The sequence below is a fragment of the Alexandromys fortis genome, unplaced genomic scaffold (genome assembly GCF_014885135.2).
Source record: "Alexandromys fortis isolate MF-2015 unplaced genomic scaffold, M_Fortis_MF-2015_v1.1 scaffold_101, whole genome shotgun sequence".
Classification (NCBI taxonomy): domain Eukaryota; kingdom Metazoa; phylum Chordata; class Mammalia; order Rodentia; family Cricetidae; genus Alexandromys; species Alexandromys fortis.
This window is the reverse complement of record NW_026067983.1, coordinates 1,894,971-1,920,019: the sequence shown is the minus strand read 5'-3', so window position 1 is coordinate 1,920,019 and position 25,049 is coordinate 1,894,971. Positions and strand designations below refer to the sequence as shown.

The 25,049-nt window shown below is 38.2% G+C and overlaps 1 protein-coding gene and 1 long non-coding RNA gene across 4 annotated transcripts in view; one reads left to right on the top strand and one right to left on the bottom strand.

Moving 5' to 3' along the window:
• LOC126511512 (uncharacterized) overlaps positions 1 to 25,049 on the top strand; it is an 840,891-nt gene that overhangs the window by 807,590 nt on the left and 8,252 nt on the right. The window lies entirely within an intron of this gene.
• Crppa (CDP-L-ribitol pyrophosphorylase A) overlaps positions 14,186 to 25,049 on the bottom strand; it is a 234,378-nt gene continuing 223,514 nt past the window's right edge. For 2 of the 3 annotated variants that reach the window (XM_050158664.1, XM_050158665.1), the window contains exon 10: positions 14,186 to 14,831. In XM_050158664.1, the coding sequence (XP_050014621.1) occupies positions 14,727 to 14,831 (105 nt within the window). In that variant the 3' untranslated portion in view covers positions 14,186 to 14,726. Of the gene's footprint in view, positions 14,832 to 22,976; positions 23,048 to 25,049 lie in introns of all 3 variants that reach the window. The other variant, XM_050158666.1, reaches the window with a different exon arrangement.

The following is a 25,049-nucleotide window of genomic DNA, read 5'->3' as shown; positions in this document are numbered from 1 at the left end:
ATTTTGGAGCTTCTGTAGATTAAACCCGGAGCTTGGGACTTGCTAGCCTGTCGCTTGCCCGCTGAGCTACAGTCAAGCTTAGATAGAAAGTCTTCTCTTCTGTTGCTCATTGCAACACCAAGATGGAAGTGGCTTTGGGGGTTTTAGTTTCAACTTTACACTTTATGCATTTTCCAGAACCACTTCTAGATCTCAGCTCTTGTTGTGAAATAAGTTGAGTATGATGCTGTTAAAAACAACTAAAATAATCTCAACAAGAAAAGAAATAATTGGTTACAAGTGTTGCCTGGTCTTAAGGTGTTTCTTTCAAGGGAAACTAAGTATTCATTTAACAATCCCTGCAAAACAACACAGCCGCAGGGAAATGATCTGCCCCAGGTGAAGGATGAAATTATGGTCAGTACAACATTAGCAGGCCCTGGGTCAAAAACTTCCAGTCTAACTGTGCAGATCCTTCCTTCCTTCCCTCCTTCCCTCCTTCCTTCCTTCCTTCCTTCCTTCCTTCCTTCCTTCCTTCCTTCCTTCCTTCCTTCCTTTCTCCCTCCCNCCCCCCTCCCTCCCTCCCTCCCTCTCTCTCTCTCTCTCTCTCTCTCTCTCTCTCTCTCTCTCTCTTTGACACATTTCAGCACAACAAAACTTTGGAGAAAAAGTCTTCACATGTCAAATATAGCAAAGCACAGAATGGCTACATCATCTCCCTTGCCAAGTAGCAAAGGAGCTATGATCTTTACAAGAATGAGTTCTAGTGATTGATAAATAGCTCTCTAGATAAGGGTCTAAGGATGAAGGATTTTTAATCAGCAGGATAAAAGATTCTATTGATGAAGAATGCAAAGTGCATGCAACTTCTTTCATAAGGAATGGATCTATTCACTGAGAGACAAAGCTCAGGATTAGGGCCTAAACGATGTTGAGGATTTACAGGGATTCAGTCAAATGGTGGCTCCAAAGAAAAGCAAAAAGATTGTCAGGTTGTCGGACAATATCCACTCCAGGTTTCTGGGTGCAAAGGCAGCCTTTCCTTCCCTTTAAGAAGAGAGGTCTGCCTGTTGAGCAGTTCTGATTCCTCCCATGCTTTCTCAAAGCTGCGTCTCCTACACCCTCAGTATCTCTCTGAGCCAATGCTAAAAAAGCTTGCTCCACCTGAGAAACACCTGTCTTACCTCTCTTGCTTGGCACTAATCATTTTATACCTGTGTTTGGGATATTTCCTTCATGCTGTTGATAGTTACAGACCCATGTTGCTGAATTTTCTTCCTCTGCTAAACTGTGAAGGTCTTAAGCATCACAAGGGGACTATAATGTAATAAATAGAATCAACACCAGATATCACTTGCTGAAGACACTGAGTGTGAAGCAGTAAGGACCAGTAGAGCCTACAAAAATGAGTGTGTCTGGATGTCTTCGCTAGTTTCAGTTGCTGTGGAGAAAGAGAGAGAGAGAGAGAGAGAGAGAGAGAGAGAGAGAGAGAGAGAGAGAGGGAGAGAGAGAGAGGGCTGACAGGGAATGATCCCAGTGACACACCTCCTCCAACAAATCCACACTTCATAATCATTCCCATATGAGTCTAACAACTGGGAACAAAATATTCAAATATATGTGTTGTTGGAGGCTACTCATTTGTTTCTTGGCTGTCCAGACTCAAATAATCACATAGAAACTATATTATTTGCAATGCTGTTTGGCCAATAACTTAAAGATATTTTCTAGCTAGCTCGTACATCTTAAATTAACCCATTTCTATTATCTTCAATTTTACATGAGGCTTGTGGCCTACCAGCAAGGTTCCAGCTGACAGCTTGCGTCTTTCTCCCCTGGCAGCTAGATAGATAGATAGATATAGATATAGATATAGATATAGATATAGATATAGATATAGATATAGATATAGATATAGATATAGATATCTTCCAGCCTGGCTATATTCTGCCCTGCCATAGGACAAAGCAGCTTTTTTTTTTTATTAAACAATGGTATTCATAGCATAGAGAGGGGAATCCCACATCATATATGAGTCTATTGGAGTCATTTTTATCCATATTACTACACTGAAGCAAATATTCCTCAGGTTGAAACTGAATGTCTCTTTTTTTTCTTTCTTTTTTTTATTATTACTTAAAAAAATACCAATCCAAATTCCCACACCCTCCCCTTTTCCAAGTCCCCTCCCTCTCTCCACAGACCCTCTCCCCACCCCTCCAACCCTAAGGGAGTTCCATGCACCCTGTCCTGTGGAAAGTCCAAGGCCCTACCTACTACATATAGGTTGAGCAAGGTTTATATCCAAAGAGAATAGGATCCCATGAAGCTGGTACATGCAGTAGAGACACATCCCACTGTCACTATCCGTGGCCCCTCAGTCTGCCCCAGCTGTCAACCCCCTTCAGAGGGGCTTGGTTGATCCCATGCTCATTCACTCCCAGTCCAGTTGGAGTTGGTGAGCCCCTTAGCTCAAGCAAACTGTCTCAGTGGATGAACCCTTCATGGTCTTGAATTCCTTGCTCATATTCTCACTCCTTCCACTCTTCAACTGGATTTTGGGAGCTCAGTCCCGGGGCGGGGGGAAAGAAACTGCATGTCTCGAAAGAAAAACAATCTTTATTGCTAGATAGCTGTGTTTTGTAATAAATGTTAACAATTTTCAAATGTAGATAATTTAATATTTTTATTTCACATTTTAATATATTAAAACAAAATAGTTTTATGGACTAAGTCCATCAGAAATATTTTCACTGTGTTGACTCTAGTGGTTTCTTATTATTATAGAACTAATAGCTATAAAGCTATGGCACTCAATATAAGAGTATATATAATAACACTCATGTGTGAGAAAGAAGGTACATTAAGTAAAATGCCAGATTAGCCCACACGTGCTTATGCTTTGGAGCATCCCTCTGTTTGATTCTCATCATTCTGCATTTTCCATAGAGTTCTGTAGGTAGATTTTTATTATTAAAATAAATAAATAAATAAATTTATTTAAATTTATAAATAAAATTATTTAAAAAATGAAGTCGGAAGCAGCGGAGATAGCTCAAACCAAAAGGTGCTGACCATATAATCAGGAGAATCTGAGTTTTAGCCCAGCATCTTTGTATCAAACTGGGGTTGGGTGTGTGCAACTGGAATATCAGCGAGAGACCTTATCTAAAAAATAATATGGGGAGTGATTGAAAAAGAAAGTATTTGTCAATTTCTGGCCTTCACACACATGCATGCACACACACACACACACATACACAAAATTTTTATATGAAATTGAAATAGGTGAAAGAAGCTTGTTTGGGATTTTTACAGTAAGATTATTCTGGTGATGAATTTATGAGCCATTCATAATAATCAAGTTCTGAATATCATTTCGTAAACATCAGTGAAATGGCACACGAGCCCCTTTTACCCATTCACAGCAGAGGAATGTCTGTGTGAGCCACATGCAAATATGCGCGTGTGTGTAGGCATGTACACATTTACTTTTCCTGCTGAACAGACCTCAGTGCTTCCGCTCAAAACTTCAAACACGGAAGCAGCTTCTTCCACCAGATGGAGCTTTGCTTCCGTGAAAGCAACAAACGGAAAATGAGCTTGAGGAGTTTGTTTGAATTTGTTGTGTACTTTAGGAAAAATCTAAAGGAACAAGAACAATGCCAATAGGCTGCTTTCTTTAAATAATAAACAAATAAATAAACAAACAAACAAACAAATAATGTTACAAGCGCCAGTACAATGAATTGTGAGTTTTCTTCATAAGAGCACTCAGATTTCCAGATGCTATTTGGACACTCACAGATCATTTGACAACTGACTTTATGTGAATCTTTTCCCTTTCTCTACGTAATAATATTGTCAAGGGTAGGAAATGAAGAAAGCCCTGAGGGAAGGAAGTCCCATGGGAAGGTGTGTTGTTGACAGAGGCATGGCCATGTCAAGGATCCCATAGACTCAAGCTCAGTGGACAGCAAAGCCTTCCTCAAGAGACTGAGTATACATGTCAATAGTGTGCTCAGAAAATGTCTACCATAGTCCCCCGTATTTATGGCCAAAAGATTGCTTCCCTTCAGAGATGGCTCCTACCAAGACTAGCTAGCCCCTTCCCCTTGACGCATGTGTGTATCATAAACCCTGCCTCTTTGTTTATCTATACACAATAACCCTGACTCCCTTTTCAATAGTATATGACAAACACATTGAGTTTCTAGGGTGCTGCAGTTTATCAACCTGAGCCTAGGCTGTTTAATCCCAGCTGCCTCTCTGTCTGTATGTCTGTCTATCTTTTCTTCATTCTCTCATAGTCACAGCCAAGTCCATTGGTGGATCATATATATTTAAGTATCTGCCTTTTCATAAAATCTTACAGAGCTTTGACAACAGCTTAAGAAGTAAAATTATGAACTTAAATAGCTCCTGTTAAGGCCTAATTGATGCTCTATATTATTTATAATAATATGTATTCTCCATTAGGTTAAATAACATATAGTACAGAAAGCACACACTACCGGAAAGCTGGTTGAGCAAGTTTCTCAACCTATAGTCAGAGAAGACAATCACCTAATTATCCGTCTCTACCAAGTCAACATGTTACATGTTTGTGCAAATCTCACTGTATGACAACGCAACAAACATCCTTTAGAGCACACAGGTACAAACCAATAAGTGCCATTGATTGTCTTTAGAAATATAAAAGAGCTACGTACCAGGCTGCCTCACTTTGCTGGGATATTGCTTATTTGAGCACTAAAAAAAAATGGAAAATGGTCAGGGAAAATATACCAAAGAGGATGAGTGTGGTAGTGTAGGAAGCCTAGGCACTCAATAAAGAAAAGGCAGATTATGTACATCAGGGCATTGTTAACGTGCCACACGAGTCAGTAAACAGAAAACCGTAGAAAAGTGCTGTGTGATTCCACTGGTGGTGTGTGATGGCCTAGAAATGGGTGTAGTTGGGTTGTAGTAGATTGTGAAGACCTCAGTGAATGGCAAGTGCCGATTAATAACTAGAGATGTAACTAGATTTATTGAAGCTAGTGGGTCAGGAGAAATGAAGGGGGATTTCTTTACCTCTGGTGCCTGTGAAGAAAAGACTTCTGGAAGGTTCGTTCCGTATTGAGTGTCTATCATCTGTTATCCCTGTCACCAGCATCTATAAGTGTAAACAGAGACCAATCAAATGTAACAATACACGAATAAATGCCAAGACCCGCTGAAGCGCGGAGAGTGCATTTGGTCAGAAAGCAAGAGAAGGCACCGTTATCGAGAACAGTTTGTGGAAGGGCGCAGCATATGGAGAATACGTGACTTTAATAATTATAAGAATGGGATTGAAAAACAAAAATATACAATCCTAAATGTAACAACCAGGTCATAGGAACATGTACGCAGGCGCAAACATTCTATGCATTAGCTAGATAATTGGAGACGCAAGACTGAAATGCATGTTCTACCCATTGGGGTAGACCAGAAACCTGCCCTGGAAGGAGCAATACTTATTGTCACAGCCCTCCGTTAGCGATTGACATGCTGAGGACAGTATTACTTGGAATATTCATTGGTGTTTCTCTCCATGTGTTTTCATTCCCCTGTACTTAAAGCTCCTAAAATGAGGAAACCAAGAAGAACCAAAATTAGAATTGTTGCTGAACCTTCTGCAAAGGAGAAATTCATCAGATTATACCAGTGAAGCCTAGGAAAGCAAGAGAAGAGTCAAATACAGACTCGGAGAAATAAAAGATCATGATGGAACTGAGGAATACAGGGACCTGGATGTGCTAATGCCCCTGATGTCTGGACCTGCAAAGGTATGATGATCCTTGCTGGTCCGTAGTGAAGGCTTATGGTCAAGAACTATAGAGATGTTCTTTTGTGTTCTTTCGTATCAGTGCTTAAGAGCCAGGATCTCCATATATCCCTGATGAAGCGGGAGCTGAAGGAATGACTGAAATGGACTTCGATTTAGTACTGGGGCTTGAAACAGGAGATAAGTTAAAATATGAATAGAGATTATAACATCACATGTGTTCATTGGCTTCTTAAGCATTACAGGTTTATCTATTTGGTATCACTAAACAAGGCTCATTTTGAAAATTGTTGGTGTTGCTACAGAGCTAAAATTAAGTCCTTTTAAAGTAAAAGTCTCTTATTTCAAGCCTCAGCACTAAACGAAAGTAGCCTCAAGCTACTGTCATATATGAGGCTCACTGAATTCTCAAGACCATTGCTCCAGGTCACATAACAGGGAATGAATCACAGCTTAATGGCAGTTATAATTAAGGACCTAGATTAGCTCCAAAATAGTCTTACTCTACAGAGGCCACTGGGATAGTTATAAAGAAAAAAAGACCTTTATATATTTTATCTGAATGTTTGTTTCTATATAAAATGTATTCTTAAATTTACTCAAGTGTAGTGAACTCTAAATCCCAGTTAGATAGTTTTTAAATATACATTGAGAATGTTAGGAGTTGATTATGATTAGCCCTTAATATATCCAGCCTTTAGGAAAATTATTAATATCTGTTTTCAGCTTTTAGTATTAAAATATTAATAATCTTTTCTGTTTTAATTGTTGGACACAGGCATTTCTTTCTAGAGAATGGACATGGTTGCATCAGGCATTCTGGAGTATCTAGAACTTGCTATACCAAGGAGTCAAGTCCTTTGCATAGGGTGTGACTGAGCATGAGCATTGTATGCTCGATGGCTCTAGGGTACATGGGAACAAACATTCTAGGATATCAACTGTTTTGTTGTGAGCTATGTGGAGTCGGGCCTAGCAGGACTGACCAACCTACTCCTGTTTGTCTTCGTTGGTAGTACATGTCTATTGCAATAGGGAGACTGAGTTGTCAGAGAAACTCCACCCACTGAGTGTTCTAAGGTCAAGTTGTGTGTGTGAGCTGCAACAATATAAGAGTGGTTTTCTGAAAGCAAAATGGACCTTCTTGTGGGATACACAGAGCCAGTTAAGATGAAAGATGACAAGGGCCAGCGAAGGTTAGGGTGCTTTCTCATGAGGAAAATCAGTAACAAAAGCAAGAACTTGGTAGTTTATGATAACTTAGTATGAAATGCTATGAAATGAAGGGCTTACACACCGTGTGTCAAAGTGCTGGAAAGGAGGATATGTATGGGGTTCATTCCCTGAAGGAAAATGTGGATTTACACTATAATAATTTGATTTGAAAGTGAAAAAAAATGGAAGTGCAATTTTATTTTAAGTCACAGGATAGTTAGGCTGCCCAAATTATAAAGGTATTCAATTATCTTTTTAAAGGTATACAATTGCCCATACCAAAGATGCTGCTATTTGTGTATGCATAGCTAGAATTAAACACGAATTTATTGTGTGCATGCATTAAATGTATGTTTCATTTTCCACTGTGACAAACACCCCTATTTTCTAGTTCTTATTGTCCTTTTGCCATACACTCACCCTCCAGTAGCTTCAATTTTCTTCTCAGTTCATGTCCATATGATAATTATAGGCTTTTGATTTCTGCTTCTCTGAACTTGTACTCTGTACAGATATACAGAGAAATCATTTAAAATGTCATGCTATATGTTAAAACTTCTGGACTGTGTTTTCGCATAGAAAGTTTTAGATTTAAGTTTTAGCACTGAGTCAAAAGTAATTTAAAAAAGACAGGAAAAATATAACATTACTTCTCTCTCCCAACATGCCTTTTAATTTATATACTGAGAATGATAATCTTAAGAAAGGTTGTAGGAGTCTAAAAAGAGAAAAATATCCATTCTTTTAAATTGTACTCTACTAGACTCACTACTATGTGTAGATACACAAAGATAATCATTACTTTTATAGTGATTCAAAATTACATGTTATATATTTTAAAAGACTGAGAGTAAAAAACTATAGCTTCAGAAATAAATACTTGTCTAATATGAAACAGCAATTAAAATAACTCAATAAGTCAACAACCACTAATCTATAGTTTTTTCTGACAGTCATAACATTTTCAATTTATCTTATGTTGCTGGTTTACAGCAAAATTTATGGATATTCCCTCTGGGATCCTCAAATTTTTAATTTGTTTACATAATTTGGCTCTTTTCCAGACTTATGTGAGCAGTAACCAATCCAAAGACAAACAGGCGGAAATGTCTTTGAATAGAATTCCTTTACCATAGGGTCATACATACCTCCATTCAGTAAGGCCAGCAACCGAATTCCTGAAGGGGACAGTTCAAGAATAGTTTTTAAAAACTCAGGTTGGATTAAAGAAAATGAATTTCTATTCAAACAGGAAAAGAAAAGGGAACCATAAACTTCACAGGGTCTTAAAAACACACACAGGATGAGGGGTGGGGTGAGGCAGATATTCAAACCACTGAAAGCTAGTAAAACTAAAAGGGTTTTGTTATTCATGTGCACTGAAGAGCTGAGTGCAACCAAGTTAAGGACTTCAATGTAAAGACTGGATAAAGAAAAAAAAGTGAAGAAATGCCTGATTGTACCAGCCATCAGCAGAACAAAAAAGAATAATAGATCAAAAAAATAATAGAACAAAAAAGAATAATAGAATAAAAGAATAATAGATCCAAACAGCAAAGTTCAAGAAACCTCTTTCAGTCAACCTACCAGCTATATGACAGCCATATCCCAATAACCAGTCTATGATGATGTCTAGATGACTTTCTGTCATGACTGTGATGACTTTCTCCACGACTCTCTCTGATGACTATCTTTGGTAACTGTCTAGATGACTCCCTGTGATGACTATCTAGATGATTGACCTTTGGAAACACAAGACTGGTTCCATACAGACTCTTCGGTCATGTTTTTATTTGAGTAAAACAATCACTAAAATTGCATTTTGGATGCTTCTGCCTCTAAGCTCATCTTACAAAATTTAAAATAAAAGATTGTATCATACATGTAAATCATATTCAGAAACCCCAAGTAAAGAACAAGATCTTCCTATTTGTGGTGCAATTTGCAAAAACCTGTTTTTTTTGTTTTTTTTTTTTGTTTGTTTGTTTTTATCATTTCTAGCATATGGTAATCACAGGTCGTCCACTGCTGTATCTGGATTTTCAGAATTGTCACATTACAAGGTAGATCCAGACTGACTTCACAGAAATCCTGAAAGGATTACTAAGGTTAAATAAGAAGAGAAAACTGAGTTAGGCCTCATCATTGCTGCTAAATAGACCCTGATGTTTTAATAACTCTTTGGATTATTTGATAGAATCCTCAAGTGGAGAGTTTTACATATGTATTTGAGCTAGGTAATAGCACTTATTGCCATTACAAGATAAGGAAACCAAGGCACATTTTAAGAGACTAATTCAAAATCAAACAAGAAATAAGTGGAATCAATGATAATGAAATGTCTTTATCTGACCTCAGAGCATGTATTTCTACCATACACAGTAAAGCACGTGTAGGGTAGAAGAGAGCCAGGCAGGAAAAACTAAACTGCATGCTGGGAGGAAGAAGTAGGAGTAGAGAAGCCATATAGCTGCTCCTGAGACAGACGTGCTGAAACTTTGCTGGTAGGCCACAACCTCCTGGTGATGCAAGATTAATGGAGATGGGTTAAATTAAGATGTAAGAGTTAGCAAATAAGAAGCTAGAGCTAATGGGCCAAGGAGTGATTTAAATAATACAGTTTCTGTGTGATTAGTTCAGGTCTGAACTGACAAGCAGCTGAGAACCAACATGTCACCCTCCACCAGCTATATTTCCTGAAGTCATTAGTTGCCTTTCTAGAGGCAGCATATAATAGTAAATTAAATCAGCCCCTTGAGTTTCAGGAAGTTTTAAAGCAGATGGCACATTGCATTTATTTTATGTGTATAGATTCAACAAATTATTAAATTATATATATATATACATATATATATATATATATATACACATATATGTATATATATTTGAATTTTCGAGACAGGGTTTCTCCATAGCTTTTTGGTTCCTGACCTGGTACTAGCTCTTCTAGACCAGGCTGGTCTCGAACTCACAGAGATCCGCCTGCCTCTGCCTCCCAGATGCTGGGATTAAAGGCGTGTGCCACCACCGCCCAGCATAATAATATATATTTTAAGCATCTGTCTATTTTCTTTTTAAAAGCATTTATTCTATATATGTGGCAAATGATTATCACTTAACTAGTCTATAAATTTACTGAATCATGGCATTTGCTACTGAAATTAGGACAGCATAGTTTACTTAACTGTGTGAGAAAAAAAATGAAATATTTAGTAAACTAGAATAATTTCCATCACTTTAAGAGTAACCCCATAAGGTTTTGGGTGGATGGAAGACATAAGGTTTTGGCTGCTGGGCTGTGGGTGCCACTACGATGAACACATATATGTTGGAGAGTTGGGAAAAATAGAGCATGTGGTAGACGGGAGAGCAAGTGGACCTGAGTGGTTTATGCACTGTGGAGACAGGTAGAACTAGAGGCACAACTTTGAGGAGCAGGCTGATGTGGGAGGCCATGGTGATATCAGCCAGGCTGCCACCTGTTGCCATCAGTGGCCATTTCAGTGTTTGTGGTCTGGGTTGATGCCTGAGGCTATGTTGATGTCTGGCTGTGTGCTGCCACCAAGGGCCATATCTGGATCCCAGGTTCTAGCTCATGTTTGTGGCCCATGCTACCACGAAAGTCCATACAGATGTCCATGGTCTGGGCTGCTGACTGAAACCATGTTGACGTTCAAACATGCTGAGATAGCCCACACCTTGACAGTTGCAGGAGAACTTTCAGGGTCTAAGGGTCTACAGCTCCCAACATTCATGGAGTAGCATAGACAGGCAGTAATATGAACCTGGGGAAATGAGTCCCATCCTTGTTGGGGGGTAGGGTAGGGGAGACCCAGGCTAACCAGCTCAGCTACCATCCAGGCCCAGATCCAGAACCTTGAGTTGACCCATCTCAACCTACCCTTTTGATGAGCTGCTGGAACTCATGAAGGGACTGGTCCTGTGGAACCATAGCAACAGGATCTCCACAACTTGGAGAAACATCAAGCTATGTGAGAGAAGTCTTGGTGAGGGTCGAGGACCGATGGTATAGCAGAAACCAGAGGCCTTGAACCAGACCAATGACTCATTGCAAAGAACATTTTCAAGTAGAGCTGTTTGGATAAAAGGGCACACAGCCTGACACACTGCAGCTTCCGATGCCATTGGGAGGAACAAATATGTCATGGAGAAGGGGGGAAGACAGAGTAGAGGAATGGTGAATCATGGTAGAACAGTGCTATGGGAGGAGGCTGTGACTGATAGAGGATTAGGTCATTGCCAAGAAAAATTGGAGGTTTTATTTTTAATTGTTAAATTTTCGTTTGGTGTGGAGGTTACAAGGGTGGAGGGTGGATATAGAGGTCTGGTAAATGAGTGGGAATGAGGTGCACAAATCAAATAACAACGTTTAAAATTTTTTAAATGCTGCACAATTAGTTTCAGAATTCAAAGTATGAAATTTACATATTTTATATAATGGGGTTATTATTTAATTTTCATGCAGTGATTACCATAATTTTTAAAAACTGGATGAGATATGTAGCGATGATGAATTGTCACGGAAATGAACTTCCCTATTAAAATCATGCAGAAGGCCTGAGATAATTGCACAGGCCTTTATAGAATTCAGGATGCGACTCTTCAGCAGATGGTTACATCTGTAAGTGGTGGGGAGTGGAAGAAGACTTGATGCGTGAGGAAGGTCTTGAGTGAATGTGTGCTGTTGACATAGGACTGGGCACCCTTATAAGAGTTGCTGCCATCATGGCGTCACCTCATAGCAATAGCAAACCTAACGAGGCCACCTGCAGAGATTGCTATTACTATGACTAGCTAAACCTGCTCCCTAGTTTAGCTTACCATAATAACCCCATCTGCTTGTTCTGCTGTATTAAAGAACCCTGCTGCTCCCTTCAGCTCCATATGGTAAACATGCTGAGCTTCTAGGGCATCTGAAACTCCAGACTATGAATCCTATCTTTTCTGTGTGTCCCTGGAGCTCTCTTTTCTTCATCTGAAACTCCAGACTATGAACCCTATCTTTTCTGTGTGTCCCTGCATCTCTCTTTTCTTCATCTGAAACTCCAGACTATGAACCCTATCTTTTCTGTGTGTCCCTGGAGCTCTCTTTTCTTCATTCCTTCACTGCCCCAATCAGGTCCATCCATGCAACTGTGATGGACGTGGAAAAAAAGTCACCTCTTAAGTGGAGCATTTTAATGTAAAATGTACTCTTTACCATTGTAAGTCGTCAATCCCGTTGCTCAGTTTTGAATTCTTAAAATGAATCACTTTTAAATCTCATTTAACTAAGTAGTATGAATATTTCAAAATTTTTCCTACAACTAGAAGCAGTTTCAGCATAATCACTATTTTTAAGGGATTTTGGAAAATAAAGTCATAATGGACAGTTTACCAAAGTAATTAAGTTGAAAATGGTGATAAAAAGGTGAAGTTACTTCAGGTTCTTTTTAACAAACAATTTAAAATAAAACAATTGACCCTTATATGTAGGTCACCAAGTCGCATTCCCCTTACCCTGCTAAGGCTGGACGGTGGTGAAACTCATCCAGCCAGGCAGCCAGAGGAGTCCCTCTCCTGCCTCTCCCGCCTCTTCTCGCTTCTCAGTGCTCAGCACAGGATCTTCTCATATCTCCAGTGGTTCCTCTCAATATCCTTGCCAGGGACTGCTGCCACAGTAAGGCTCTGAGCTTAAACTGATTCCAGTCTTCCCGAGGAAAACCTTTCTCTCCTTACAACACAGCCTTGAAACCTTGAGCAAGTTTCTGAAGATACTTGAGTCCTAATTTCTTCATGTAAACAATGCCAGCTGGGCATTCCTTTTACATCCTCATGTATGAAACACTAATTTACACCCTGGGCGAGTGCCTGCCCCTCTCAGCCTCTGTACTCAGTAACAATCTGTGTTGACTGACATAGCTCTCCATAGAGCACTCATGCTAACACGTGGATGTGCTGAGCTGTGCTGTGTGGTGTTAACACCACTAACTTTCTTTTTAAGCCTTGCTCCATCATCCTCCTGCCCTACGAGAACTTTCAAAGCCAGTCCTTTTCAAAGACTTCCATGAACTGAAGACTGACCTCTTTGCATGAGTTTTCACCCACAGCTAGCCACATCGACAGGGACGCTGATGTCCTAACCAAATCCACACATTTCTCTCATATTTTCACCCTTGTGAGTTTGAGTCAACTGATTTAGATTTCCTAATATAGAGAACAAATGATGAGTTTACGAATCTATATCCACATTTACAATCAATAAACCCATTTCATTTTGGAAGAAGATCTGCAATATCTAATCCATGCCCATTATTTTCTACTCTCTATTATTTAAATGTAAAGCATAAACTCTGATACAATATTAGTATTTGAGATCTCATCTACCATTCAAATGTAACAGATTAACCCTGATGTTATATTGAAACTCAAACAATGCAGAAGAATTCATTTAATATATATATATATATATATATATGTATTTCTATAGAGGTATTCATTTAAGATGTTATTGGAGACATTTCAGAAAGTAGATATTTTTATTGACAATGATGAACAAACACATTTCATGCAGCTCATCTTATAATTCCTTCATGCAGTGTAAGTCCCACAATATTCTTACTTAACATATATACATAAAATGAATTTATATATAGAATAAAATGGCATTTTAATGACTTATACATATAAAGTTTTTAAACTCAACATAAAGGAAATTATCAAGAGTTAATATGCATGACCAGTAAGAACTGGAAGAATAAAATATTGACTTTGCAAGGCCATACTTCTTGCATGAAGTATAATAAACTCCACAGCTCAGGCTGCTCTGCCTTCCCGAAGACCACAGTCAGAGATGGGCACAAGCAACTCAACCTTCATGAAGTTCTTCAGACTTTCCTAAAGCTAACCTAGAGAAAGTTGAGTCTCTAAAATAACATCAAATAACATCTCATAAGCCAAATTAAAAAAAAAAACACAGAATCAAAAAAAAATGATAGGAGAGTGAAAAGCAATTCCAGCCTCTTTACAGATTGGGAGCAATAGGTGAGAAAGGTGAGGAAAACGAGACATTCTGTTTCTTGTTTATACCCAATATTTCCAAGTCTTTACTTTTTCTTTTGTGATGTTGCTATAACCACACTAGGCAGGTGTTTTCTCACTGAGCCAATTTCCAACTCCCTTCTTTTTTTTTTTATAAGGTGTGATGAATTCCAAAACAAGGTAAAAAGGCATATTATCACATACTGTGGAGGCAATTTTATAATTAAGAATAATTCTGAAGATTATTCATGATCTCCATTATAATGTGACCAGTCTGCTAATTAACATAGCTCTAAAATAATAGCTAAGCTGTCTAAATTCTCATCCCGTGAGGGAAAGAGTACCTTAACATTTCAATTGAACTTCTTTGTAGTAGTAAACAGGTTCTTCACATAAAGGCAGTATTTTTCATTTATTTTATGGTAGAAGTCATTTATATTTGGCACACATAATTCCATGGACATGAGCACTAATCCATTTTTACAACCTAAGCATCACATCCTGTCATCTGGGAACATCTAATTCAGGAAAAAGAGTAAAATAAGTCCTCTCCATCCCGCAACTGTCAGCTCTATGTAGTGACAAGATGAAGAAAACAACTGAATTCTCTTCCAGGCACAGGAAGGAGAGCCTAGGGACCTGTCTTTGGAAGCTTGTAGATGACTGTCATCTGTGCTCTTTAAGCCAGCAGGAGCTGACCAGCGAGGGCAGGACTTCTGTCTTTAACTAAGGCAGCTATGATGGAGGCACCTTGTTGGAAACTCTCTTGTAGTTTCTGCTCGTCCTAGAAAAAAAAAAGATAAACAATAATATACAAATTAAAAGCAGAACACAAGGATTTCAAAAATAACTATGATTAACACATTTTAAAAAAGAGAGTTAGACCAAAATGCGGATAAAAACAGAAAATAGAAATTTGCAAAATATCCTTTATACCAAAAAATATTTTACAGGGACAAAATACAATGCTGAAATTAAGAATTGATTAAGCTGGGTTGGCATGAGATTGAAGCTGTGTTGGCAGAGCAGAAGCCAGTGTTAGTGACCCTAAAGATAAATAAGAGCAGTATATCAGGTGAGACACACAGAAAAAATGGTAATGCTATATTTTAATATCATGTAGCATTATTATCATTATATTTTCATTATCTATTTATACTCCCTCCCTCTGACCACAAGAAAACACATATGGACCATTTAGGAAACCACAAAATAGCATCCCTAGACGTCATCTGGGAACATCTAATTCAGGAAAGAGAAAAGAGTAAAATAAGTCCTCTCTATCCCAGAACTGTCAGCTCTATGCAGTATGGCCAAATGCAACTATCATATGGTGGTCACGAGGCACACAAGCAGGAGGGCCCAGCAACAGCACCCAGTTCTGAGATGTTGGCTTGCAAAGGTGAAAGCGCAGGATGAGAGAAATGAGCTAAATGTCTGGAGTGGATAAGAATGGTTTTTGATAATCAAACATCAAGACTGGTCTGACAGACATGTACCAGTGCCATAAGCCGGGTCACAAGGCGGCGAATACAGCCTAATTCCCATACTAAAAAGTAAAGAAAAAACAACCCACGTTGAACTCATCAGCAGTTCTCTCTATAAATGCAAGAACACTAATTCTAGGGCTACAGAGACAGCCCAGAAGTTTAGAGAGCATACTGCTCTTTGATAAGAGTCCCCTTCTCACGACCCACACCAGTCTCCTGTAACTCCAATGGCAGGGGTCTGCTGTACTCTTCTGACCTCCATGGGCACTGCCTGCACACACACATCCCCACAGAGATAAACACCTATACACATGCTTAAGAGTTAAAGAAATGTTCAATGCTGCACACCAGTGTTTGCATCAACTGTTATAACACAGTTGCTGGACTGGAATAAGTGAGTTGTACTCAGGGCTACGAATGCTCTATGGTCTCTAGCAGCATGCACTCCAACCCCGTCACAATCACTGCAGGGCTCCCATTTGGTCTGCTGCCCTATTCACTGGTACAGCACTCTAAGAATTTTTTTTTTTACTTAAAACTTTATTCTCTTGCAAAACAATAAAAACCTAGCATGTATTTGCCAATTCAGCATTTACTTTTTTCTATCTTCGGCTGTACCTATAGCATGGCAAAGGTAAAAACTCAGCAGAAAAGGGAAGCAAGTGGACTCCAGTGTTTTCACTGAAGGAAAGAATATTAGCTGTTAAATAGAGCCATGTGAGTATGACACATCTGAGATGGGTCAACTTGACTACATCTGGAATTAACCAAGAGTCAGATGACTGGGTACATCTGTGAGTGATTTTTCTTCTGAATTAGATCATTTGAAATTGGAAGTCCCACTTCTAATCCAGATCTTTGAGGTGGAAAGATCTACCTTTAATCTGGGTCACACTTTCTGCTGACAGTTTATATAAAGACCACAAAAAAAAGGAAGTGCTTTCTTCCTGGCATTAAGAGTAAACTTATTTGGGATTCCAGTACATACTGAAGAGTAGCTGATACATCCAACCTCAGCTGGGGACTGAACAACTACGGGATTCTCAAGCTTTCCTTTGGTAGACAGCCACTGTTGGATTAACTGGCGTCTGTGAGCCACTATTAAAAAATCCCTTTTATATATCATAATCTGTAAGTTCTCTTTCTCAAGAGACCCAAGACAATCCAAGAGATTTATGGAAAGTCTTTATTCTTTGTGCTTTGCTGTATTTAAAAAGATTTAATACAAACTTATTTTAGGTTTCTCATAAGCAACACAAATTACATTTATTTGCAAGGAGGTTTACATTTAAATTGAATTTGCATCATGTAAAATCAATAATCTAGAATTTTCTCTAAATTTTCAGACATTAATGTCTACACATATCTCCAATTTATGAAGAAAATGTTTTGTTAGGAAAATCCAGCCTTCTTTAAGAGACTGCCAAAAGAACATTAATAATTTAGCAAGCTTGAGCTTTCTATTGACTTAAGTCAATAGAATAGTAAGCAATATATTGTGGCAGTCAAGCTAGAATAATCAAGTTTGTGCTTAGCTTGACTCGGTGCCTAACAATTGCTCAATGACATACTGAGAGCTTCAGTGTCAGATTTTGAAAGTGTTAGGAATAATAACAAAGGAACCACATAAAATACTACTTTTAATGTTCTACATACTTAAACTACAATTCTGAGCATCAGAATCTACCATGAGTTTTACCTAGGAAACTTTATTCATTTACTTTTCCACCACCTACAATTTCAAGGCTGAGTTGAAATATACCATGATTGTATAAAGGTTGTGCTCATGAACACGCACGCGGGCACAAGTTCTGATCACCACTGTCTTTTTCTCATCCGAATTATAGTTTATCTTTGAAGCTTTTAAATTTTACAATATAAATTATTTCTTACTTCCATCCAACCCGTCACATAGCTCCCTTTACTCCCTCTCAAATTCATGGTCTCTTTAATTATTATTTATAGACACATATGTATCTATATGCGTTTGTATATGTATGTGCCTAAGTACATAAATACAACCTGCTGTTTCCTGTTACTTGCATGTATGTGATTTCAGGGCTGATCATTTATTTTTGGATAATTGCTGTGGTCCAGCACCAACCAGCTGTCTAATTGGACTTAGGCCTCTCTGAATAGGAGGGAAATTATACCTGGTGATGGAAACACAGTTAACTATCCATGGCTAGTGATATCATGGAGAAATAGTGTAAGAGCCAGAGAACAGGCAGTGTGCCGTGAGATTGTATCTTCTAGAAATGACAGGAGAGCTACATCCATGATACGTCAGCACTATGGCTGCCTCAAGAAGACTACCAAATGACATGCTGATGTGTAAGGGGTACATATCATGAGGTCCCAAAACCCCAATGTGCCACACCTCTTAATCACTCTCATTTTCGCCTACTAGGGACCAAGTATTAAAATATATAAGCCTATGAGGGACATCCTCATTCAAACCACCACACACTTACCCACAATTTGAAGTAAATATAAAATAATATGATTCTCTATGCCTTTTTCAAACCTCCTTAGTGTTATTTATCCCGCCTTCATTCCTCTTCTTCTGTAATAATCTGCATTGCCTATTACCAATTAAGTCTCACCTATTTTCTCCATATTTTCCTTCATATCACTTTTACCCTGTTCTTTATAGCACTTGCCCTCAAAAATCAGAACTATTATATTTTCACCAGATAAGGCAATATTCTAATTTTATTTCACAGCAGTTAAGTTTTGTGCGTAGAAGCATACACATTGCTTCGGCCTTGTCCTGTGTGTGATATGGGTAGCTTGTTGGTTTTTTTCATGCCCATCATATCTTTCACCTTCTGCAAAGTAGCAAAGTCTTGAGGCAGAAATTTTTATGAGACTTCTAAGCCTCTGGTGAGCTTTTTATAAAATATGTGATTCTTTAATGTCACCAAAATAATACCGCCTCAACTCATAACAGTTCTCTCTTTCCTTCTTCCCAAGTCCACCTTGGCATTTAAAACAGGAAAAGCCCTTGTTCCAAAACTAAATTGCAAAGTGGTATTCAGAAAGCACATCAGCGAATGGCACCATGGGACTTGTGTCTGCATCACTTTTCACACTCATTGTCCTGCATGATTCTGCATGATTCTTTGTTCATGATTCTGAACAAAGGCCATTTTTGGAGAAACTGCTTCCAGAGTACTTGAAGTAGAGGATCTCATTAAGAGGTGGATTCCAAAACATTAACACTTGAAGAAGAGTATACATTTATGTTACAAGAATGAAGCATGTAGGCTTTTAGAATTCAGCTTCAAAGAATAGCAGGAAAGGCTATGAAGTCATTGTTCTCCCAATCTTTACAGACAACACAAAAGGAAATTTTTGAGATATTCATTCTCTATACACACACTCCTGAGGAATGCAATGAATTTTGCTGAGAACCATAAAGTTAAAATATATGAATATATATTTAGACTTCAGATGTCTCAGGAGATTTTAACATCCCTCCAGAAAAATAAACATTGTATTGTCTAGGCAAATTCCAAATTCCAAACCCAACAGTGAACTCAGCTTCCTGGAGCTACAAAACCCAGAAACTCAGGCTGTTTACACTTTGATGCTAACATCCTTCACTTTATTAATCTTGCTTTAGTAAATGCATAACAAAAATTAATCTATGTGCCCCAAAACTTCAAATATCATAAACAAACAAAACTGTTAAAATCATAAATGTGCATATATTTGGCTATATCTATCATTCCAAGTACAAAGCAAAAAAGTTGTTAAACAGTAGTTTTTATAAACTTTCAGCCCTCTTGCTATATTAATGAATATAATCACTAATATAAAATCAAAATTATTTGATGCTAATTTTGTTTTTATATGCATTTTGCAAATATGGGAAAAAGAAGTGCAATGGTGCCACAGTGTCACCTAGTGGAGATAAGCTGAAGTGTTCAGGGCAGGTCAAAGGAATCACCCCTTGACAGCTTTGATAACAAAAAAAGTAAAAAAAGCATTTTAAGCTGGACATATTTTTATTATTTATTGATTTGATTCACGTGATATCTTACTGAAAATGTTACTATTGATTATTCAGAACAAACAAACAAAATAGATGAAAATGCCATAAACTAATTATCCAGGACAAAGAAGATAAACACACACACACACACACACACGCACACACTCAGAGAGAAAGTCTCCTCTTTCTTCTTTGGGCTAAAAGAAAAACTCTCTCTCCAAAGTCTCCAAAGTCTAGGTAATAAATATTATGGAAAATATATTTGGGGTTGTAGATAATCAGCCACCATATTTTCCATCTAATACCACAGCTTTACAGTACAATCGATGCTTAACAAGTATTTGTGGGATGGGAAAATTATTAAAATGGGATAACCTAAAGTTATTAAATATAAACTACAAACAATGCCTTAGGATGCAACACCAATACTTTGTTGAATAGGAAAAAAAAAGGAATGATAACAAGAAGCTGATTAAAATAGAGGCAAAACGTGGGAAGGGAAAACAGCAGATTCTGTCCTGAAGAGAGAGCAGTTCATTGCTGTGGCAATTGCTACTAGACCTGGAATGTGTCACACAACTCTGCCTCATCTTCTTATAACATTACTCATTTGTAGTATCAACTTTATAACATAACAAATTTGAAAAAGTGGCCTTTCCTGTATTGTACTCTTTGACTAGCAAAACAGCTTGGGCCTACACAACTCACTCAACAGTGGCCCAAGACATTCATTTTCCACCACGGCATTCTCTCCAGTCAGGCTTCAAGTTCAGTGTGTGCGCACAGCACATGGGCCCACAGAACTCTTGGACAGCCCTTGGCTTTCCTATCGCCACTCTACTGCTCACCAGGGACTAGTTCTGCCTCACTGAAACACACCCATCAGCGTTCATCATTCCACTCCAGAGGATCCACAATCAACCTGACGCAAGCTTCTGACATTTTCACATAATGATATTGTGAATGATGTCATAAGAGAACTCAGAATGCATTTTTGTGGCTGTGCCTCCTTCCCCAGATAATAGCTTCTCAATCGCTGTCTTTCTAACACACATCTAAGACCCAACTATGACAGCTTCCTTCATCACGTACGCTACGCATCAGCAATTTTTACTACGATTTTTATACTATTACTAGTATTTCTATAGTTATCATATTAACAGGTATCATATTCTTAGGTAAGTCATGAGATGCTAAGGCAGAACCCTCCCAATTTGTATTCTACAGTCAAAGCACTACGTCCATTGTACGTCTATGTTCATCATATGTGCTCTGCAGATAGATGTTAGATTATCCAATTCTCCAAAGGTCAGGCTTTCCACATAACAAGGGTAACTATGATATATTGGAATTTTTAGCTAATAAATATCATATTTGAAATAACCAATAAATCATGTGCATGTTTGAAATAATGAATAAGTCATGTGCATTTTTTGACAAAGTTACAGGCCATTATCACGAACAAAACTCATGCTTGAGCTCCCTGCAACAGTGTGACATGGGGGAAAATCATGAGGAAAGACTTATGTTTTAATCTAGCCTGCAGTTTTGAGTCACACAACACTCATCATTTCCTGGTGCACATGAAGCCAGTGGGCCACAGACTGGATGCATCCATTACTACATCTCATGGAGCAGCTGTAACACAAGTCAAAAACAAGGAATTTGTGCTCAAATTTCCTCTTATGAAACAACACCTGGTCTGAGAATTACGCATCATGGACAGCCATGGGAATCTACTCTTCTACATTCTATCGAATGCCAAGGGCTCATCACATGACAGGCATTATTCTACACAGGATAGGTGCAAAGGAGGAAGCCCACACATTAGGAGCTGGTTGGCAAGGAATCTGAAAAGCAACTCAGCAAAGGGGGACGGAGAGACGGTTTGGTGTCTAAGAACACTTGCCATTGCAGAGGACCCGGGCTCAGTTCCCAGCACCCATGTGGTGGCTCACAAGCATGTGTCACTCAAGTTTCATGGGATATGATTCCACTTCTGTGCTCAGGCACCAAGCACGCATGTGGTACACATACCAACATGAAGGCAACTTACTCATACTCAAAAAAACAATTTTTTTAAAAAATGACCCAAGGATGCCAAAGGTCAGTTGTGTTCAGATAATGCCTTCCATTTAAAATGATGGACGACCAAAGAAACGGATTTTTAAGGCATTTCCTTTGCAGATGGGAGCAGAGTAACAGCGAAAATTTCCTTTTTACTTATGTGTATGTGTTCGAGCAGGTGTGTTCTTATGTGCACTATGTGTGCAGAAGCTGTGGGAGGCTGGAAGGGGGTGAGGGACCCCCTGAAACTGTAGTGATTAAAGGTTGAGAGCCACTTTGTCCTTGTTGGGAGCTAAACCTGGGATTTCTGCAGCTTAATTGCTGAGTCATCTCAGTAACTTTTCCAGCCAAGCAGTAACTTCTATTGAGGCTGAAATTCTGATAAAGACAGTTCTTACAAAGCAGCTTAAATGTTCTTTTCTAATCCTCCCAAAAGAAGTAAGAGGAAGCCGTGCAGTTATAATACACCCTCTTAACAGGAACAATTATATGCAATTTTTGTTACTATTTTTTGAAAATCAACAAAATTTTAAAAAGCCCTGTGGTTAAAAACTGCTAGAATCTCAAGTGTGTATTAGAAGGAAAGTAGAAACACAAGGTTCTCTGTAAAAATATGTTACAATTGTCTTTAAAAAAAATCAATATTCTTTCAAGGAAAATAAGCCCTGAGCTGCAGGCTGCAAAAGGATTTCTAGTCTGGTCTGCTCTCTTCCCTCAGGCTCAGCCTGAAAACTAATCCAGCCACATCCCTTTTCTCCAGAAACCACTGTTCCCAAGGTCAGGGCTGGCACACACCTTGCTTCCTGATCTGTTTCCCATCTAGAGAGAATGCAAAATTAATTGAGCACACAGAATAATTCCTCAGGTGGAAAGAACTTCAAGCATTGCCAGGTCACACATCTCCGCTGAAATGATGCTTCAGAATGGAACAAGGAAACGCGGTAGATACATATTTTCATTATCAGGGACATAATAAAGATGCTTTGGCCAAAGACACCATGAGATCCAATGTCAGTAAAAATGTCTCCAAGTCAGAAAACAAACATATGATGAATTAAAAACCTATTAGATGCAATACCCTGCCTAATTTCGTTACAGAAAACTGGCTTACATAACACAGGTTTAAAAACATCTGTATCTCAGAAAAGCAAAAAAAGGAAGTAAAGAAAATAGTGACAGGAAAGTAATTTTTTTTAGCTACAGAACAAGATATGTAAGGGAAGTCAAGAAGATAAGACAACCGATAATGATAATTATAAAGGCAGAAAAAAACAATGTGATTGAATTAAGTCCAGAATCTGCTAAAAGATCTCAGTTGGTGAGATATAATATCAGCAAAAGAGCACTAAGGAGAAACCACAGCAGACGATACCTTCATACGTAGATGTAAAAATGCAGCTATTTCCAGGAAAGAGCACGGTGTGTCCTTATGCCACAGTGCGGCTATAAAAAAAAGAGGATTGAGGGAAAGATTACTACTGAAGACTTAGGGCTGTTGCATTAAAAAGATGTCTTAGTGAACTCGGAAGGCAAACCAGGTAAGTGAAGCCTTAGCAACCTACAGAAGAAACGTACTAAAAACCCCTTGTCAGTGATGAATTAGTTCAGAGGAGACCAAAAAGGAAATCCTTTCATTCATCTGATGATTAGGTTTCAGAAACCTACATAATCTGTTTATGAAAATGTGAATTAGGGTTTCCTGTTTGTTTTTGTTTTGCTCATATGGATTATGTAGTCAGAGCAGTAGGTCAATGTATAAATGTGTTCATAATTACAAAGTATAAATAAAACAACAAGAGAGTTGAACATCAAAATGAATTTGCATTAGAACTTTCAGATGGAAAACGAAAGTTTCAACTCTACAATATATTTAAATAAGTGAATCCTGAGATAGGTGTCCCTCTCACACATGACCACAAGCATCTCAAATATGCAGACTTGAAGCAATATTGACATGTTAAAACTCTATTGAATCTAAGCAAGAAAAACACTTAAAATTAATCAAACAACAAATTAAATAGAGCTGAAGAGAAAATTATTGAAAGTATAGAAAGAGTTGAGGAAATTATGCAAAAAAAATAAGAGAAAGCAACAAAACAGAGAATAAGAGAGGCAAAAAGGAACTTAGAATACATAAATAATCTAACATACATTTAATCAGACCTGCACAAAGGAAGAATAGATATAACGGGAAGTGATTTATAAAGGTTTATTGCTGAAATTATTCTACATATTCAGGAACACATTAATTTAATCATAAATGAAACTCAATGGAGCTTGGAGTGGATAAAAGAAAAGTGAAAGACCCCACAAATAAGCACGGAAGAGACATGTGGGACACTACACGTGAAGAGAGCGTGCAATCCGCTGGGCAGAGCACACCTACGAACGCCAGCAATTATGATGACAGCCATTTTTCCCACTTCATCAACAGTGGCAAAAATTTATGCCAAGTAATAAAAAAAAGTCAAAACTCACCTTTCCTCCTAAAGCTACCGAACTAGCTACAAATGATACTTTTGAAAAAATACAGCCAGTTATGACCTCTGTCAGATGAGCTAAATACATTTCTTACACTAAAGAGTCACCCAAGTGCAAGGGAAAAAAATTTCACAGTAAAAGTCTAGGAGGCAGGAAGATATGGAAAATAAGAAATAACTTTAAAATAAATACATTCATCTATAACATCAAACATTTTCCAGGATATAATCAAAGTAGCAACTAAATTTATAAGATAATTTTAAAGAATCAAAATATCGGATAAGAAATATGTCATACAAAAAAGCAGGAGATGAATAGTCAAATAAAATGAATTAGATGAAATGGATGAAATGAAAGCAAGCTAATTAAAATGCTAATTTTAAACATTCATATAAATATGGAGAATAAATCTCCCCATGTCGAGTAACAGGATAAGAAATTTCTAAATCTGAAGAAAACAAAAAGGCAAGGAACAATTGAGGCTTCTGGGTGGCTATAGCTGGTGGCAATGATATCAGTATTTTCTCCAAAAGCCATGAGAAGATCAAATGAGCCTCACCCTTCTCTGAGTACAATATGATGACAGGAAATACAAAACTTGAAAATGACTTAGCTAAAGGAAAAGAAAAGGAACAGACACCAAACTTGAGTGAGGTAAGCCACACCCAAAAAGAGGAACATGGGATGTACTCACTCATATTTGGTTTCTAGCCATAAATAAAGGACATTGAGCCTATAATTTGGGTTCTTAGAGAAGCTAAATAAGAAGGAGAACCCAAAGAAAAACATATAGGCATCCTCCTGAATATTAACCTTCATCAGGTGATGAAAGGAGACAGAGACAGAGACCCACAATGGAACACCGGACTGAAATCTCAAGGTCCAAATCAGGAGCACCAGGAGAGAGAGCACAAGCAAGGAACTCAGGACCGCGAGGGGTGCACCCACACACTGAGACAATGGG